The sequence below is a fragment of the Macaca nemestrina genome, chromosome 1 (genome assembly GCF_043159975.1).
Source record: "Macaca nemestrina isolate mMacNem1 chromosome 1, mMacNem.hap1, whole genome shotgun sequence".
Lineage (NCBI taxonomy): Eukaryota > Metazoa > Chordata > Mammalia > Primates > Cercopithecidae > Macaca > Macaca nemestrina.
The window spans coordinates 22786510-22807107 of record NC_092125.1 but is presented as its reverse complement, the minus strand read 5'-3'; the positions used below and the strand labels follow the sequence as shown (position 1 = coordinate 22807107).

Below are 20598 nucleotides of genomic sequence, written 5' to 3'. Positions count from 1 at the left end.
TTGCCTATTTCCATTCCATTACTATACCCAGTTGGGGAAAACTACCTTCGTTTTTACTTTCTCTTGACTTGTTCTATGGAATTCTACTGGCCCAGAGTTACATTTTGCTAGCTGGCATTCTCGTGTTCTAGTCCATGCAACCCAAAACACATTGACTAAAGGGAGTGAGGAGAAGATGCCAGGGCGTTTTAAAGAGGTTCAAGGACTGTAAAGACCACAATTGTGAAGACAGAGAGAAATGCAGGTAGGAGAGCTGAATAAAACATGATCTCAGGGGTGAAAAAATTCAAGAGGAGTAATATATCATTTTATCTGATTGAAAAGAGACAAAATTATAGACTGTGAAGTGGTACACTGACCCTGACATATCTAACGTCCTAACGATAAAAATAACAGATTGGTATTATTATCAAGAATTTAAATATGAATGGTATCTGAATTCACAGATGACGAATTTAAGACAAATTCTAGATCACAAAGCATACCCAAAATCAAAATGTATTTGCTAGATGAATTATCAAAATATTCTTCTAGAGTAGATGAAAGATATGACTATTACTATTTTACAGGCTGGATAACAGAAGCAAAAGGAATCAAAGGGATTCACATAAATCTATCGGTCTAGAGAGTAGGGGAACCAAGAGATGATAGTTGTTCTGGGTTCTCAGTTCTTGTCTTCTTTTAAAGGTCCTTTCTATCCATGGTTTCTTCAACTGAATGCCCTGAACTCACAAGTAAGGACATGAGCAGCAATGCCAGATGGAAACCATCAAACCAAGTTGGCCCATGTTAGACCATCTCCTTGTCCCTCTATGTCCAAAGTGCCATGTCTTATTCATTTCTGCACTCCTAAAATTAGCCCAGAGACAGCAATTTACTTAGAAATATTTGTTGAATTGAGTGCACTCTCGGTCCATCTACAGGGTGGAAAAGATCCCAATTTCCAAGCAAATGGAATAAACTTTATTGAAGAGAGCCTGTTGTGATAGAATGCTAGTAAGACAGCTGCAGGCCCACAGTTACAAGACGCATCTATAAGAGAGGTACCTAGTGCTATGAAAAGAAAAAAAAATCTCACTGTACCTAAGTCCTCCTTGCTGCTACCCACAGTGCGTAACATAGTGATAAAGATCACCTCCTGCAACCATGTATTTTCCTGGTACTGTGTGAAACCAATGACCTATCTAGTCTCGCAGAACCATTCTCAGGGTACCATTTGGTTTAGTGTTGATGGGGTGAAACTAGAGCCTATAAGGGTGGCCAGCTATGGACTCTAGCCCCAGATCAGTGACTCCCACAGAGGGCAGGACAGCCCCATGGGAGACTCACCGCGCATCCAGAAATCGGGAACGCAGGATCATCACGGCCTCGCACGTGCTCTGCTTGAGCTGCATCTGGATGGAGCTGAACTTGCGGTGGATGATGCTGACCATCCGCTCAATCTCCTTTGGGGAGATAGGCCTGGTCCGGCTTTGCTCTCGCAGCAGATTCATCACGTGGGTGGTGAACTCGTTGCAGGCCTGGAATGGCAAGACAATAAACACAGTCATTGCGGGTCCAAGCCTCAATGCGTATCAAGTCTATGACACAAGGAGCATGTGGGCTTTTCTAGAGACTTGTGCAAATAAAGAAAACTAAGATAGTTTGTGGTAGACGTCCATTTCAGCCCCTATGGCTCTAAGTTTTGGCGATAATGTTGAATTTTTTTAAGACACAAAAAAATTTCTTAATCATTTTATCTTAATTTTTTTCCCATGATTTTACTACAGTAAAATGTAAGCATATGACTTCTAGTATAAAACACACTACACCACCCTTTGTCCCAAAGTTAACAGTCAAAGAGAGTTTGGGGTCAAATGTATCATGTGCTTTCTGCCTTGCTCATTATTTCTGATATAGGAGTGCTTCCAAATACTCAATTTTAGAATGCATAAACAGCCAAAAGAGTTTAAATGGAATCATGGAATTAAAAGCTTTGATAACTCTTCTGGGAGATTTCTCATCCATCTATTTCTGTTTCAAGTTTTATTATAAGAACTTCCTCTCCTGCTCTGGCCTTCTGAAGATCCACTATGTCTGTAAAACAAAGGGAATCTGTCCCCAGGGGTCTTAGAGAAACAGCATCAAAACATGATTGAGAGGATTCAGGAACTATCCCTGCAGAAATAAAAATTCTCAGGTTATAAACTAGCATACCATCAGCTCCGGAGGTGGAGTTGAAAATCGTATTTCCCCACCTCCTTATTTAACAGGGAGAAAAACTGTGGCCCAGAGAGGTGAAGGGACATTTCCACAGGCACAAAGCAAACATGAAGAGGCAGAAGTAGCGCCTGAGCCCTTCCTATTTTAGGCCATGGCCTCTGTCCTTTTCCAGAGTCTGAACTTACCCCTCTGAAAACTCCTGACCTCTCTTTTAGTTACTATGACTTACTTAGCATCCATAATCTGGTTTCCTTAGCTGAGCATTCAGTAAAACATCTATTCACAGATTCACTCAAAGCAATACTGTAAAACTGTATTCGATTCACAACAAAAAAGGCAAGATGATGCTTTGAGAGTTAAAGAACTAAAGACTCAATTGCTCCAACTTTTTTTTTTTTTTTTTTTTTTTGAGACAGTCTCGCTCTGTCGCCCAGGCTGGAGTGCAGTGGCGCGATCTCAGCTCACTGCAAGCTCCGCCTCCCGGGTTTACGCCATTCTCCTGCCTCAGCCTCCCGAGTAGCTGGGACTACAGGCACCCGCCACCTCGTCCGGCTAGTTTTTTTGTATTTTTTAGTAGAGACGGGGTTTCACTATGTTAGCCAGAATGGTCTCGATCTCCTGACCTCGTGATCCACCCGTCTCGGCCTCCCAAAGTGCTGGTATTACAGGCGTGAGCCACCACGCCTGGCCTGCTCCAACTTATTTAACAGCAGAAACACGCTCGTTATTGATAACATTGCACTGCCGTTGTCACATGTGTCGATAACGCAGTAACAGTAACAATAGTACACATTTACTGATTATTCACCTAAGAAATCTTTTGAGGTTGGTTGGCCAAAGGTACATAGGCAGGTGCATCCACTGGGCTGTGTCTACACTGGTGAATGGGAGGCCTGGGTTTTTGCCCCCGCCTCCGTGAATATTTGGGCACATCCTTTCACTACTCAGTGCCTCATTTAATTTACCCAAAAGTGGCTTTAATCACTCCTGACCCTCCAGCAAGGTTAACGGCACCCACACTCCTGTGCTATGACCTGCAGACTGAGCAAATCCCCCACAGGAACACAGCAGAGAGGCTGAGTGCGAGCACAGCCTGGGTTCACAGCTCCTGCCTCTGGGACTCACTTGGCTGTGGGATCTTCAAAGTTACTTAATGTATCTGTGCCTCGTTTCTCTAATTTGTGAAACCGAGATGACAACACCCACCTCATAAGGTGTAGTAAGGATTAAATGAGTTACTATATGTGTGCCTGGCCCTACAAACACATGTCACAATTATCTCTTCAAAATATAGATAACTTAGAAATCCAGCATATTTGGATATATCGATAACCGGGTAAACTTCTCCAGAGTTCAATTTCCCTCTCGGTAAAAGTAAAGGTGGTGATACATACCTCCTTTCTACTCTACGGGCCTATACAGAAGATATACCCATAGAAGATTGGGTCCTTACAGCATGTTCCTCTCCACTCTCCATGGAAAAGGGCTATATAAACATGAGATCTATATAGTAAGTTCATTCCCTAGCCAGCCCCAGCACCCAGAACTGTACAACCAAGAGAAGGAAATAAAACCTGGCAGCAAGTTCACTGAAATCTGGAGACCACAGGATGGAGAGTGGAGGGCTAGGCACATAGCACGCATCCCAGCCGCCTTTCTAGAGAAACAACCTCCCACAGGGCTGCAGCCTCCCCACCTCGTCTGGGCTTAAAGAGAGGAGGGGCTGGATGTGAGGGAGGATTGTCAAGTGCACCAGCTCTCAGCTGGGAAGCCAGCTGAGAGTGCTCGGCTAATAATCATATGCTTCATTATGGTGAATACAAATACTCACAATATCTGACGTTTATTCAGGGCACTGTATCCCGGGGCCCTTTCTGCTCTTCACGAAACAGACAGTGGAGTCGTTTCACCCACTGCTGAGGTGGAGCAAAGCAGCTGCTAAACAGCTGCCGAGGAACGCACAGCAGAGAGCAGAGCAAAGCTCCAAGTCCGTTTGAGATGGACAAAGCATAATGATCCAGATTGTTCCAGTACCTGGGAAGGAGCTATCCACACCTCCTCCTCACTTCCCTCAAGCCTTGTACCTAAAGAAGCTGGGCTACTTCCCACAGGACAGGCACTCACAATGTGACAGGAATGTGAATACTTGGGGTTACAACTGTTAATTAAATAAAACCCTCACATGCTGAATGTTTCTCAACAGAGGAGACAGTACTGTAGGCTGTAATAAAAGAACCCCAAAAAAAACCCCAAAAAAAACCGTTACTTTCTGGGAGCTCAGGCTGCCTCCACAGGGCAGAGGGATTTCGAATAGACCTCCCAGGTTACAGGGCAACATTGTTTGTGGAAGCAGACAATGAAAGGGAAGCCTTTCAAAAGTCTCGTATAAGGTTTAAGTTTACACCCTGAACTATAAGACCTATCTTCTTCCTTGACTCCTTCAAAAAGATGGATTGGATTGAGATCCAAGGATGAGATTGGATTTGGCTGCCAGTCTCATCAACAAAAGTAACTGGGATCTTAGGGCTGTCTTAGCTATGAACTGAATTAACCCAGTTCAGTTCAACATTAGAGATTTAGTCCTGCCAATTCCCCAACAGCATTATTTACAAAAGCTAAAAAATCCTACAAAACCACAGGATTTTTTTTTTTTAAAGTAGATCTTGGAATAAAATTCAGGTTTCTGACATCATGGTTTTATCTATTATAATATGCCAGCTCTTAAATACCTTATAGTGCTGGGCGTGGTGGCTCACGCCTGTAATCCTAGTACTTTGGGAGGCTGAGGCAGGCGGATCACATCAGGAGATCGAGACCATCCTGGCCAACATGGTGAAACCCCGTCTCTACCAAAAATACAAAAATTAGCTGGACATGGTGGCGCACACCTGTAGTCCCAGCTACTTGGGAGGCTGAGGCAGGAGAATCGCTTGAACCCCAGGCGGAGGTTGCAGTGAGCTGAGATCGTGCCACTGCACTCCAGCCTGGGCAACAAAGCGAGACTCCGTCTCAAAAATAAAAAGTCTCCTGATGGTTTCTTTATTTAATAACCTCAGGGTGAAACAATGGCTGATTCAGGTAGTTTTTTGTTTTGTTTTGTTTTTGGAGGGATAAGGGTGAGGGTGAGCTACAATAGTTAATTATTGTGTAGTTATCTGCCATCACCATGCCAAAAATAAAACAACAGAATTAATTATTAAGTAACCAATTTGGTAATTTCAGGTAGGTATTACTAAAATACTGACACTTTCACTTGACCAAGGTTTTCTATTTTTAAAAAATCCCCATAAGGAACTGTTACAGGAAAATGAAGAAGATATATCTCTCAGACACACTAGCTAGAAGGTTAATAGCATAATTTCCCTACAATCTGCTGTTTACTATAATTAACAACACAACTAATATTAATAAGTTATTAAGCATCCAAAATATATTAAGCAGTATTCACTTCTTAACTAGAAAATGCCCATATAAACAAATAGATGACATTTTAGCACTTTTAAAAATAATAAATACAGACGACCACCACAACTTCTACACTGAACACAATTTGTTTCTGTACTGATGGAGATCTGAAGTTCTCAATTTCCAACATCTTTATTGTTTAGAATAGCTAAGTCCCCACAGGGAGTTTCTGAAGAGAATATTCTTATCACAACCCTCTCTTAGGTGCCAGTAATCTAGTCCAAGGAAGTAACAGAGAGGACAACCTGGCTACTCCATTGTGGAAAGACATCCACATTCTCTTCTTACAAAGTGGTGTCAGGCATCGTTCTAATAAGAGCCCTTGGGGTAAGGGTCAAATCCTGGATTCTAGGGCAAATTCTCTCCCTCATTAAATGTGTGACCTCCACCACATCTTAACCTCTTTCATCTCCATTTCCTCACCTGTATCAAAAGGGAGAGGATGGCAGTACCTGTCCTGGGTGCCCAATCTCAACATTGCCTTGAGGAGCAAGTACCATTATGTCAGCCACAGAGTTTTGTGATTGGTGACATGCTATTGAAATGTACTACAGCTGTCATGATTTTTAGTCATTTTGGATGAGGATGGAAGAATGATAAGAAGGTTTAAATCAAGGAAGCAGTTCTACGTTGCTGGCAACCTGAGCTCAGACTAAAGACAGTTTTCAACACCTCCCAACCTAACATCCATTGCAGTTACGGTTTAGTGAAGGAAGTCACACTCTGGGCTTGTCTTGTGTCCTGTTCTTTGGCATGAGTTAACCTGGAGGACAAATCTGAGGACAGCTTGCTATGCCAGAGGACAGGGTTATTGGTGAAGGCGAAGTAGGAAGAACATTGGGTAATAAGAACCCAAGAGGTCAGCGAGAGGTCTGTCCCCATTTGCCTTCCAAAATTACCCTTTTAGGTTAGGGCAGACTGCAAATTCTAAACGATGGTCATGGCTGGGGAAACTGTCCGAGTTCAGCCAGCTCTCTGAGCTCAGCATTGCCTGGGATCTGGGGAAATGTCTATAGGAGCCAACACTGTGGCAAGAACATTTGTTCTTTCCCAAGGCGGCAAAGGAGGATGACTCACAGCTTCTTACCACAGCTTGCTTTCATTTTCCTCCCCTTCACCCTCCCTACACCTTGTCTGATGGTCAAATTTCACTATTCTTGGCTTCACAGCAATTTTTTTGCCCTCATAAAAGACAGGATTTTGTAGAAATCCATTCCAAAGGTAGATAGGAGTGCAGTAATGAAACTTTATTCACTTTAAATTTTAAAATGCCTATTTCTGTTTTAAAATTTAAATTTTCTATTAAGTTTGCATTTGCCTTCTATCTAGTTATGAGTGGACTGCACAGGGTCTTCTACCTTCCACTTTTTCTCTCTCTTCTTTTTTGGCTTTTAAAAAGGAAGGGGCCGGGTGTGGTGGCTCATGCCTGTAATCCCAGCACTTTGGAAGGCCGAAGCAGGTGGATCACCTGAGGTCAGGAGTTTGAGACCAGCCTGGCCAACATAGTGAAACCCTGTCTCTACTAAAAATACAACGATTAGCTGGGTATGGTAGCGCCTGCCTGTAATCCCAGCTACTCAGGAGGCTGAGGTAGGAGAATTGCTTGAACCTGGGACATGGAGGTTGCAGTGAGCAGAGATCGTGCCACTGCACTCCAGCCTGGGTGACAGAGTGAGGCCCCATCTCAAAAACAAAAAAAGAAAGAAAGAAAAGAAAAAGAAAAGAAGGGAAGGGAAGGGAATGATTCAATGAGAGTAAGGTAATGGAGAACTTCAGTACAATGTTGCATCACAAGAGGTAACAACAAACTTACCTATTATCTAAATGAAAAGCTGCTGTTAAAGAACTCCTGATAAAGTAGCATGCTTACACTAAACAGAGGAACTAGCGTTGCTATATAGATGTGTGTATGTGTATGTGTATGTGTTTGTGGGGAGGATGTTCTTTATTAGAGAGGGGCTCTGTTATAATCAGGAGACCCTACATGTATTGCTTTGTAGTTAACAGCCTTTCTTGCCCTTTTCTTTATGTAAGTTTTATGGTCCTTCACATCCGTGACTCCAAATCCACAGATCTGTGCCACCCATCAGCTTTCAGAATTGAGTATGCAGAACACTGAGTCCCACAGACCAGTGCCCGGATTAGAATCCCAGTTTGTCTGGCTCCATGGGTCTCCTGAACCCTTTAACCTTTTAACAAAGGATGATGTGTATCATATTCCATACCATATATTAGGTCAAAGAGGGAGTATGTTTAACTCTCATTTGAACTGAGTCTGGGTAAAGTGAGGGACTCTAGGGCCAAGTTTTAAACACTTTCCCATAGGATACTATGAGCACCCAGAAAAAGTATAATCCTCCTAATACATAAGGAAAACACAAGGGCCAGAGAAAAACCTCCCACCTTCTGGCAGGTTAGCTGGTGACTCTGCTGATCACCTACAGCGCCTGGGTGAGAGCCAGGACTGCCCATTAGAGGCACACATTCTGGAGTCCAGGCATGGAGTGTTCCTTCTATGCATGATTCATGTTTCCTTGAAATCATCACTTACAGCGTTGCACATTTTTTAATGCCTTTACCTCCACTGAACGCCTAGGTTTTTAACAGTTGAGACCAGGACTTGGCAGACTGAAGTTTGGCCAGGGCTCTGTGGCCAGGCAGGGGATGCCGGGCACAAGGACGCCAGCACCTGGGAAACGTGAGCCGCTCGTCTCTACAAGCCCCAGGGTTGTGCTTCCTCTACCCTTTCCTAAATGACCTGGGTGCTGAGCCCCAGGTGGTTCTGGTTACCTGCTCGTATTTCTCCAGCTCCGTATGGTAGATTTGTCTGATCTGTGAGAGTTTGGCTCTGTAATCTGAATGTTCCACTGAGTTGTCTGAACCTGCCCCTCCAGAAGCCGCCGCAGCTGCCGCTGCTGCCGCCGACCCTCCGCCCTTCTCAGGCCCCGCCACGCCTTCCGCTAACAGCATGTTGTCCAGCCGCATCAGCTGGGGGTCTGTGGGCTCCTCCTCCTGGGCTCCTCGGATACTCAAAACTACAGAAAAGGACAAAGGGAAGAGAGCGTTAATAGTAACCCAAGAAAGAAAATTAAAAAACAAAACACATTTGTGTTCTTTGGCTAAATAAGCTGCCAAATTACTTGCAAGATGCCATTTGAGGAATAGAAGAAAGGCTGGAAAAAGAGAAACCGAGAGGGTGAGCAAATGAAGGAGGTACTTGCTGTCTTCCAAAATTACACTCCACTTGTATGTGGAATCTAGAATAATCACATTTATAAGAGGCAGAACGCAGAATAACAGGTACCATGAGTTGGGGAGAGGAGTGGGGAGCTATTGTTTAATGAGCACAGAATTTCACTTTGGGAAGCTGAGTTTTTGAGATGGCAGCAAAATAATACAAATGTACTTAATGTCACTCGACTGTACACTTAGAAATAGTTTAAAATGGTAAATTCGGCCGGGCGTGGTGGCTCACACCTGTAATCCCAGCACTTTAGGAGGCTGAGGCGGGTGGAACACAAGGTCAGGAAATCGAGACCATCCTGGCAAACATGTTGAAACCCCATCTCTACTAAAATACAAAAAATTAGCCAGGCCTGGTGGCGCACACCTGTAGTCCCAGCTACTCGGGAGGCTGAGGGAGGGGAATACCTTGAACCCAGAAGGCGGAGGTTGCAGTGAGCCAAGATTACACCACTCACTGCACTCCAGCCTGGGCGACAGAGCGAGACTCCATCTCAAAAAAAAAAAGTAATTATAACAAAATATATTTTTTACTTTTATCCCCATACTAATTTCAGTTTAAGGAAAAGCATTTCCCTCTTTCTCATTTTAAATTTCCGTAAGTTTGTGGTTTTGCACTCATTGCCTTTCTTTGCAATGTTTGATCAGTTTAAATTTTTCATTTCCAAAATCACCTAAGGTACATGAATCCAGTACATTTGGAATGAAATCTTAAGACCTTTCCTGTGGACTAGCAGAGAGTGAGGTCTAGCATAGCAAGAAGACAAATCAGCCCTTGAGCAGGGTCGTTTAGCTCCAAAAATTGAGATCTATCTGTTCTGAGTGATAAGGACTCTGTCCTGTTGGAAACAAGGGTGAGGTCCTTTTAACAAGCTGTCTCCAGGGATTGGGGGAAGCCAGTGCTCTGGTAGGATGGCGTCTCAGATCAATGAGATAGCTGCTTTTTATTAAAACACCAGGACCCCTGGTGGTGATTTGGACTGAAGGAGATCCAGTGATTTAGTAAATCAGCAGAAGAGCGAGACAGTCTTTTTTTTACTACCCCTTCAGACAACCTCCCATAAAATAAATCACTCATCTAAATCCAGTTCGGTTGTCAGCAGCCAAGTCTTTGTTAAGAGGGAACATAAAAAGTGTTTTCAATGTTTAAGAAATTGAAAAGAATGTGTGGGTAGGGTGGGAAAGAGGAAGTGATTAAAGGCAGAGGAGAGGGGTCCGGTGTTGGCTCACATTTTGGGGATGGAGGTGGCAGGGTCTAAGTCCCTGGTGGATATTCACACACCGGAGCAGAGTCAAGAGCTGTTTCATGGCAGGGTGCATCTGGTGAGCCCCAGGGGGACGGTGCCAGTTCCTGGTGTCTCCCCAGCCCTGGCAAAGCAGGGCTGCGGGTTGTGACAGGGAAGGTGAAGATGAGTTCAATGAGGGTATGTCTAGATGTCTGAGTGTTCCATCACATATAATACCAGCATAACTGCTGGCTGTGCCCACACGCTCCTGGCTGCCAACAGGCAGCACAAGAACCAACCCTGAACGTTGTTCAGAAGAAATCCCAATTCCTAGGCCAAAAGGGAAACTACAGTATGGCTCTCACAAAACACGAGACCATCCAATGGAATGGTGAGCCATGTGGACCAGAGGTGGCCATAAGGAGCATAGAGGACAAAAGGTGCAGAGCAGAAGCTTGGACTCCATGATGAAGTAAAAAAGGATGAGAGTAAGGGAAGGAGAGGGAGGGAGGAGGGAGAGCAAGTAGCTGGGAAGGAGAAAAGAAGGAAGCCTGCACCCTAGACACAAACCACAAAGCTATCAGGTCATGATCTTCTCTCTTCAAACCTGAATGTGTAATATTCTGCTACGCAAAAACAAAATTGCTACAGTAGTGATGGCAAAAGGTTAGGAGATCATTGAAGTTTATTTTGTGGACTTTTTTTCAATAAAATCCTTCTTTTGTAGGCTTAGGAGACTGAATGGGAAACTGCTCCTTTAGCTGATCTTTGAATAATAAGGATTTAGTCACGTTATTGTTTCTCAAATTTATTTACTCAAATCTCCAAAGCACTCTGAAGAACAAATTGCCGCTAACAAAGGTTTCCTTAAGAAAGTAGATGGCTGCTGTAACCATTCCCTCAATACCAGGCCCTAAAGGCGCCAAAAAGAATCTGGTGCGTCCAAGCATCCGGCAGCAGCCCCCAGCAGCCCCTCCTTCCTCACCTCTACGTGGGGTTTATGGGTGTTTCTCTTTATATGATAAATGTAATAGTCTTATCAACAAAGATATTTATGGGTCATTTACAAATGAGAAAAAAAAAAAAAAGAATCCCCTCTGAGCCATTAATAAATACAGTTCTTTCACTTTAGCTCAATTATTCAAAACATTGTGCTGGGGCAAAATTCTATTCTCTCATTCACTCTATTGAATCTCATGTCCAATATACTTCCTTCAGAAGAGGCTGTAAGCCCCCACAGCTGGTAGGAACATTCCCCGCGATGCTGAGGCTGGTAACCCTTCGGCCGGGTGTTAATGCCTTCACGTGGGTCCACCTGGCTGCTCCATAGCCAACGGGTCCTGCATGCGGCCCAACACTGAGAGATCTTAGGACAACCTCTGGTCTCAACAACAACAGCGAAGCAAAAAAGAATGATGTCCTATTAACTGTCAGGACTTGCCTTGCCAGGACTAGCTTAAGCACTGCCTACTTGAGGTAGCATCAAGTATCCCACCTTCTCCAATCGCACGGGTACCCCAAGCGGCCTCATTCATTCCATCAGCTTATTCCTCCAGCCAGACTCAGTGAGGTATGAAAGAAGGGAGAGGCGAGGCAGACAGACAGTTCTGGTCCTCGCTCCTCCAGGAGCTACGTAGGTGATCACGTGCACGTCACTATCAATATTTCCCGTGTACCTAATATTTACCTCTGAGAATATTTCCTCTTTCTAGCCCCTCTCGGTTTCACGCCTCTGCTCCATCTTTTTAAAACAATCAATGGGAAGCACAAACAATTCCACACAAACTCTACACACCTCCTAATTAATACTTTTCTTGCCTTCAAATCTAACTGATTTTAAATAGAATAAGAAAGAAAATTGTCAAGGCTGGCAAAGAACACTGAAAGGATAGACTGCAAGCCCCTACCTGCCATGGAAGTTTCAGGAGGGTTGCAGAGCTTACAGCATAAAGCATACTGACTCTTTTCTCTCAGGTATGAAGGATACATTTAATTGAGCCCAGCGGCGGTGGGTAGGGTGGGGCCAGAAAGTGTGAGCATTTCGCTTAGCGTTTATATCATTTTATGAATCTTGCAAACAAATACTCCTGAAAAAGAAATCTGAATTCACTATGAGTTCATAGACTTAGTTTCTAAATGTGGCCAATTAGAAATTGATAAGATAGACACAGCGCACCACAGCATAAATGTTGCTTGCATTTACACTCAGAGTCCGGGACACATAAATAGGTCCCAAATCAGAGATCTGAAGAAAATAAAAGAATGAAAAGAAAAGGGGGGGGGGGGAAAAAACAACAGTCATTTCTAAATTACACCCTTTAAATTATACTCAAATTATGAAAATAGAAAATGATTGTGCAAGAACCCCAAAAAAAAATTTTTTAAGGAACAATATGAACAAGGGAAAATCTTAAAAGAAAACCTTCATCTTGCACTATTTTGCATAGAAAATTCAGTTCTGGTGGATTTGGGCTGTGTCTGTAATGCTTGGAGGGGGCAGAGATGGCCCAGTAAGCAACCTTGCATGCTCATATTTATAGCCAGCACAAGGAGAATCCAAATATACCACTATTAAGAATAGGTGTTGGGCTTCACTGATACAGAAACTGTTCAGCCCGGTGGTTAAAAAAACTCCCACCAACATTAGATAAATAAATGAAAAGGGTGATCTGTCTCAGCAGAACTGATGCTACCTATTTATTGCTTGAAGCCAGTACTCTGGTGAGTAGGAGACAAAATGATTATTTAAAAGCTCCTTTTTATCTCTGCAGCAGCATGCAAGACTCGAATGAACCTTCCGCCAGGACACCAGAGATGTTAACACTCATCCTCCAAGATCCAATTTCAACCAGCGGAGCTGTTACCTAATCCAGCAACCATCACATATGATCAGGTTCCTGCTTCCCTGATGGGTGCCCTGCGCTCTCTCCCTCCTCCTCATTTCTTCCCTCCCCACCCCAGCAGCTTTCTGTGAAATAGGTTTTAAAGGGCCAAATCCCCTGTTTGTCCCCATGCATATAGGATTTTAATGGCCAGGCAGGCCTGGACGCGTCCACTACCCAAAAAATGTCATTGACTGCAGTGGATATGCAATCTGCAGAGGGCTTGCACCCATGAATATCTTTAACCCATTTGGTAACAATTCTTATAGAAGGAGTTTCCTTCTCACAAATCCACCCAATTATGGAAGAGACCAGTTGAGACATGTAGGTGATTTATACAGGAATTGTCACAAGCCCTTTAAAAAGCTTCTGATGTCACATGTACCTTGCTGCCATCGCTTGCCCTGGGGTTAATTCTTTGGTAAAACTCCTAAGATAAGGGGACTGTCACAGCATTGTGGCAGCTGCTCTCACCACTTGTCCCCTGCTGTTCTTTCTTTCTTTTTCTTCACACAAGGAGAAAAACAAACCAAACCCAAAGGCACAGTCAAGATCATCCTTAGTGGGAAGGCTGTGTGCGGGTTGTTTTGTCCTTGGCCGAGCGACGTGGGTCCGGAGCAGCTCCAGTCAATGCCCACTAGAGGGCACTCTTTCTTCACCAAGGACTGGTTCTCCACGCGGGCGGACAGTCTCAAGTGTCCAGGTTCGTGCTGGGGGAATGCCTCTGTTCAGATTCAAACTTCCACAGGTGGGGGCAGGTGGGGAGGGGAGGAGGGCAGATCTACAGGGAGGGTGGTCTTCAGATTTGGACAACAGTCCAGGGGCCCAAAGCTGAGCTGAGAGAGAGAAACAGATAAAGAACAAGACAGCAGAGAGGCAGGTGGTTTGGGGAAAGGCACAAGGTGTGCAAAAGGACAGGCTCTCTCTGGCTGATCTCTTTGTTTGATTTGTAGGCACAAACCTCCATGCAGAGTGTTCTATTGCCCAGGAGCTAAGTCTTTACCACATCCTACCAGAAGAGTTAGAAAAGAGAGACCAGCTCTCCCCGCCTCATTCCTAAGTCAGCGATGCAGTTTTAGGAGCAAAGTGCTTGCTTCCTGAGAGCATCAGAGTTACACCTTTTATTTGTTCATAAAGTACTTGCACGCACTGAATTACATCACCTTATAAAACATGAAGTAATGTTCCAAACTTACAGAGCAGATAATTGAAGATTATAAAAGCAAAGCACATTTCCCCAAAATCAAAGCAAATGAGACACAGCCGAGACTGAACTCTAGATCTTTAACTCTTGGACACTTTAGTCCTCTCCAATATTGCAGTTCTGAATCCTTTTCATAACAGGCAGCTACATGGATGTGATATCTATTCTGTGCATGCACGCACACACACACACACACACAAACACAAACACACAGTCTCTTCTGATGCCGAAGGCACACTGTTACTCCGGCCAAAAAGAAAACAATCAGATATGAGTAATGGAAGGAAGGAAGTTTTTTCTATTGATTTCCTAATTTCTTTTAATTTCTCTAAATCTGGTCCTTTCCCATTAGCTCTTTCCACTATCATGGTTAGAGCCACTGTATTGGGTGACAGAATGCCCTCTTCTTTCTTAGCCACAGAAATCCACTTACTACAGTCCTATTTCATTTTAAATTTCAGCTCAAAATCCTTTATGAAATCTGCCCCGATTAGAAAAGCCAAAAATGATCTCTAAGCCTCTGAGCCACCAGGGCACGTACTGCCTAGACCACAGCCGTGGGGCATCTCAGGACACGCCAGGGCACACCTACCATCTTGCCAGCAAGACTGTGAACTCCTGAAAGGCGGTTCCCCACACAACCTCACAGGGCCTCTGACACTAAGTATCTGTTCCAGTATTTCTTAAGAGCAATGTAATAAAGAGTCAAGGAGGGAAGGAAGATACAGGCTGGTGAGATCCAAGGATCTCTGCCTCAGCTTCCTGTTCTCAGCCAGGCAGCCAATTCCCTGTATGTGCTCTCTTTCCCCCTGCATTCCAGTTACAAGTTGTACCACAGCCAGCATGCTGTTGGGTAGAAGGCTGTTCTCTCTGCCACCTCTTCCATATCCACTTCAAAAAACTGTCAAATCTGCCTTTTCAAATCTGACAATTCTAAACAAGCAAAACTACACTGGCATCAAGCCAGAGTTTCCTGGACCCAGCCTGGTATGTCCCCAGGAAGCCAATATTATCAGTGACAAAGGCTCCGGGTGCTGGGAAAAGTCTGGTTGGTGACTGGTACCTGGGGAAGAAGCGCCCTGTGACAGCTGACAGGGCCTGGCAGCCAAGGGGCCACATAGAGGTGGTCTCCACAAACAGGCCCTCTGAGGAACGCTCAGTGCAATCAAACGAATTACTGCTCAAGTACCTCCAAGGTGACAAGAATGAGCTGGATGCTGGGACCTTGGATGAACCAGATATGGGCTCTGACTTCAAGGAGCCCGTGGTTTACGCTCCTCCAGTCCATCGGACACAGGATACCAACTGCTTTGAGGCTTGTGGGTACGTGAGATTGCCAGGGTGGGTGGATAACAACTGCAGATCTGGAGATTTGTGTGCATCCAACTGATGCACATATACTTCTTCCTCTGATTTTGCTTACTTCCTATAAGCTCAATATAGCCACAGCCTGGAACCTCCTCAAGCTGAGAAATAACTATGCTTTAATTTGATTATTCTCAACCAAAGGTGGGACCCAAATCTTCTGTTAATGTCTTGAAACTCAGGGCAGCAGGCCCTCGTGTTCTTCACTCCTAATTCTCAATCTCTGTTTGTTTGATGTGAAATGTCTTTTTTTTTAACGGTGATTTTTAAAGAGTTATTAATCAAACAAATAGAAATGACTGACGATTCTATTTTCTAAATTTTAGAAGTCAGCATTACTGATAGGTGTCAGTCAGTGCTTCTGATTAGTACAGGGAAAGCAGTTACCACCTGAGTTGACACCTTCCGGCCCCAAGTGGAGACCCTAGATGCTGCAGTAGACCTGGAGTGGCCTCTTCAGATGAGCAAGTTCTAGTTTAAGAAATCTCCAAATGTTGAAAGCCACCCTTGTTCCCCCAGGGTTGTCTCTCAGCCCTCTAGAATCTCAGAGACACGGAGGTGGGAATTAATCTAGGTCCAGGGTTTCTTAAAGTAGGGGATTTGTATTGAAGGTAAGATAATATATTTTTAAGCCATTGCAACTGTTTTTCTTGGTTTGCTAAGCAGGTAGGCCAAAATGTAACCAAGTTCAGGGATTTGAAAGCTTTAGTCAAACAAAGGCAAGAATTTGAGGTCCTCAAGTGTTTCATCCCAGGAATATTTATTGAGCATTTACTACAGTGCCAGGCACCGTACTGACTTTCCAGATAAACGTGGTCCTGCGAGGAGCTCTTAGATTCACTCGTTTTTCACATTTAGCCAACAGCCACTCTGTGTAAAACTTTGTGTGAGGTTTTAGGGCAAGGGATGAAAACAAAATTATATGACACTCTTGAGACAGTTTTAGGTTTTTGTTTGTTTGTTTATGTTTTGTGGTTGTCTTTAGAGGAACACACCAAGTTTTTCTTGTCATCTTTTTCCCCGGGTTAGGTTTTGGCGGTTCTGGTCACGTGCATTTTCTACTTCTCAGGGGATGCATGGGCATGGATCCCATTCACACGTTCCCACTTGGCACACTGCGCCTCCCTGGGCCAGCTGGCAGGGAGAAAGCTAATGTGCTGGGCGATAGGCCCCTGCCTTTCTGGATGGGTGCCGGCTGCCTAGGCGAGGGGCTTTGGTCCTTAATAGCTCAAGTCTGGACTGCTGCTCAGGAAAGCCCTTTGCCTAAACAGGAGCCACAGAAGTTGGTAGGAAGGCATGACTTACAGCAGCTTTGGCCTCTGACTGACATACCCAGAGGTACGAGGAAAGGGGGAAAGCCATCGGAAAGACAGAAGGCCAGGACCAGGGCCAGGGGAGGGTGTGTGAGACCTGGATTGCCTGTGGTAACCCATGATACAAGGAACAGTTTCCTTCTTAGTTACACATAAAAAGCATGAAAAATGTGGAGCCATTGGTTGGCAGCTTGCTGTGCATTCCGTGGAGATGAAAGCTTCTCTCTACAATGGTATTTCCTAAAGGAAGCAACCACAGAGAGAAAACAGAAGAAGTTTCTCAATACTCTTTAGCCTTAAGGTAAAAATGTTCTGCAGTTCCGAGTCTCAGTGAGGCACCTAGCACATTGCCTGCTTTCTGGCAAAAGCTAATACAGGATAGATTTCCTTCTCCTACCACATTTTAATACCCAGAAATGTGTAAGTATGGGCGCGAGCTTTCTTCTGTTAGTGCCACAGCATGGCGCACACACACAAAAAAAATGTGCACTAAAACAGGCCATGGGTGTCTAGGTTCAAAGCCAGACCCAAGACTCCTACTAGGTGACTTCATCAGTTTCAAAGCCAGGCCCAAGACTCCTACTATGTGACTTCACCTATGCCTTAATTCTTACTAAGGATTAAATAAGGTTATTTTTACAAAAGCACATAGTAGTGCTTGGTGACTGATAGATTTTAGATTTTTGGTTAAATCTGAACCAATCTCACTGATAAAGATTCCTTTGGGAGGAATAAAAAAGCAGGATAGATTTAGAGTTAAGAGTTTGGTTTTTCTGCGTGTTAGAAATCAACAACACAGGAGAAACCAGGATAAGCCAAGAATATACACACACATATACATGCAAGCACACACACATACACACAGACACCCCCGCTACCTTACTGACCTATGTTTCCAGGCAAGCTCACACTAATACCGTCACAGGCTAAGGAATCCATAGATCCTCAGCCAACAGAATACATTTCAAAATGTCTTCTTTCTCTCCTCTTTTCTCCTCTTTATAGTCCTTTCTTGCTGTTTTGCCCAAGTACATTAAGGATTCTGCAGCTTCTTAAGTCTTCACTCAGAGGAGATGCCACAGTCTTCAACCCTGGCCTCCCTGAGCCAGAGGCGACACCATCCTCCTGGCCTGGCAGAGCTCACACTGGAAGCCTCTCTTTCTGAGGCTGGAAGACCCTGCTGGGAACCACTTAGCTCTGAAGTCATCTCACCTTGTGTCAGACAAGCTGGCCTGGAAGTCCTCTTTAATGGCTGCTTTCAAATTTCCATTAAAAAATAAATACATTATAACCAGAAGAGGGTAAAGACGCTATTTGTACTCGAAGGTTTGAGGAAGCATGTTTAAGTTTTGATTTTAGATGGGATCTGCGACTCACAGTCACCCTTCTCCGCCGGGATGTAGAGAAACCCCATAGGTGAAATATTACAGTGACTTGCCCGGGCTGTGCGTGCTTCCGTGTTGTCTTACCCCGTTGCCATTGTCACTGCTATCTTGAGGCTACAAATTAGCTTCTAGCTCCTAGGGACAAATGGCATTTTCCAGCCCGTATCTACAACCTGAGTAGGAACAGAACTAGTTTTTCTCTAACTTTCCAAACAATTTCATCAGAACAAGTTTGAAATAAAGAACATTTTGCTCCCACAGGAATATTTCCCAGTTTTTGAAAACTGCTGAATAATTCAAATGCAGGGTTCCTAATACAATGAGCTATTGACCTTGGGCAGTCCTTACAGAATTCGTCGATTGTTTAGTCTTAACGCGATCCATGATTACTTCCAAATCTACAGATCACAGGAGACGAGAACTACCACTGATAATATGATACACCTTTTCCCTGCTAGACCAGGCTTCCTTCCCAGTAAGACTGAAATGCAAACCTCTGCCAGGTGACAGCCACAGACAGAGGTGTGCAGACCAAGGACAGACAAAGGAATGATGTCACTGATGCCAAACCGAAAATTCCAACCAGGGTGACCAGTGGCCTAGAGTTGGGCAACGAGGCGCAGTACTCTTAATCACTCCATCCCTTCTGCAGCTCCCCCATCCCCCGGACCATGAGCTGGGCTGGGCGCTGGAAGCCACTCTAGGGAAAGAAGCCAGATGGGAGTTCCCACACCCTGGAGACCAGCCCGCCAGTCATCTTTGGGCTATAAGAAACGAAAGGAAAAAATAAACTTATATTTTGTTTAAGCCATGTTATTCTGGGGTTTTTCAGAGGGTTTGATTTTGTTTTGTTTGCTTTAGACAGCTTAACCAATCTAAGCTAATACAAACTATTTCTAAAAATAAGAAAAAAATCTAGAAGGCAGAGTGATTTCATGTTAGAGTATTACAGAGAAAATTAGAAAGAGGCAGGTTTAATAACCAGAGGCAAGTCACAGAAAAACTTGAGTAGTCACTGTGGGGAACTCCTGGCAAAAAGAGGTTTTAGAGCAGATCAAAGAGACCTTGGTCATTAGAGGGGCCTCTCTTGGATACTACCAGGGCTATCAGCAGAGGCAAAAGAAGGCCCAGGAAGTCTGGGATGAGTAAACAAGGAAAGACATCACCTAGTGAGGATATCGGGTGCCCTTGAGGAGTTTAGTCTGGACTGAGAATACAGTGCCAGGTGGTGAGGGGTGGCTGTATGTGGAAACCAGCCAAGAACCTCCGTGATGAGGGAGTAGAAAAGCAGATTCTATCTTGACCAAGGCAATTCTAAGGTGGACTAAACTGTAAACCTGTGAGACCAAAGTTCTAACACATGACCTGAGGCTGAGTGCCTGTAACTTGCCTTTCTGCATATACTGATCTATATCTTAGAGTGGGATGTTTCCTTACACTATACTAATAAAATCAGGGTTTTACTCTAACCAGCCTGCTCAATTTGTCAGGTACAGAGGATTGGAAGAGAGATCCCAACGCACTCTACTTAGAGGAGAAATCACCTCCATTCACTTTAGTGGAAGCAGAATTCTCCAGCTGAAGGACACTGGGTCTATTTATGGGCGCCCCAGGTCCATTTCAAAACACACGCCAATTAGCTTTTCTTTTTCCATGACCACAAACAACACCTGTGACCCCAGACAGTCATCTCACAAATGCATACAAGGTCAGTCAGGGTCCTTCAGGGAGAGTATGTGGATGATCCATCACCACTGTTACAAAAACCACCCCAAGCACATGCCGTGCTGCTAATGAGTCACTCGTACTGTCCTTAGACACAAGGAGCCACAGAACACACAGGCAAACAGGCCGCATGAAAAGCAGGAGGCATTTGCTGCTTCTCAGAACTTTCCAAGTAGCCCCTGAACGCGCTAAGCCTTTAACTGACAGGGAAGAGCGGATGGCAGGGCATGATACGAACGGTGTCCTGGACAAGAGGCACTAAATAAGAAATCCTGGTTGTGACAGTGGAATGGGGGAAGGGCGACTGAGATTATGAGCTCCAGATTGCAAATTCTGCCTTTAATCTTCACTAGATCAGTCTCTGGATAAAAGAGATCTCATGGGGACCAAGAAAGCTACTGACTTAATATCTTCAGGGATGTGCGATATTTCTGCTTTGGGGACGACTCCATGGAGCCATCATTTCCTGTCTCTCATCTCAGCACTATGCCTTCCCTTGGGGAAATGAGGCCTAAGGAGTGGCTCTGTTCTCCTGGACAGTCTTCCTCTCTTCCCAACAGAGTCTAAGGGGCTGAAATTTACAATTCA

The 20598-nt window shown here is 44.4% G+C and overlaps 1 protein-coding gene across 12 annotated transcripts in view; it reads right to left on the bottom strand.

The window, feature by feature from the left end:
- The window catches only part of LOC105492953 (PBX homeobox 1), a 330443-nt gene that overhangs the window by 85895 nt on the left and 223950 nt on the right, over positions 1–20598 (bottom strand). For all 12 annotated transcript variants that reach the window (XM_071074773.1, XM_071074764.1, XM_071074769.1 and 9 more), the window contains 2 exons: positions 8458–8702; positions 1330–1520 (listed from right to left, as the gene is read on the bottom strand). In XM_071074773.1, the coding sequence (XP_070930874.1) occupies positions 1330–1520; positions 8458–8702 (436 nt within the window). The remainder of the gene's footprint in view (positions 1–1329; positions 1521–8457; positions 8703–20598) is intronic.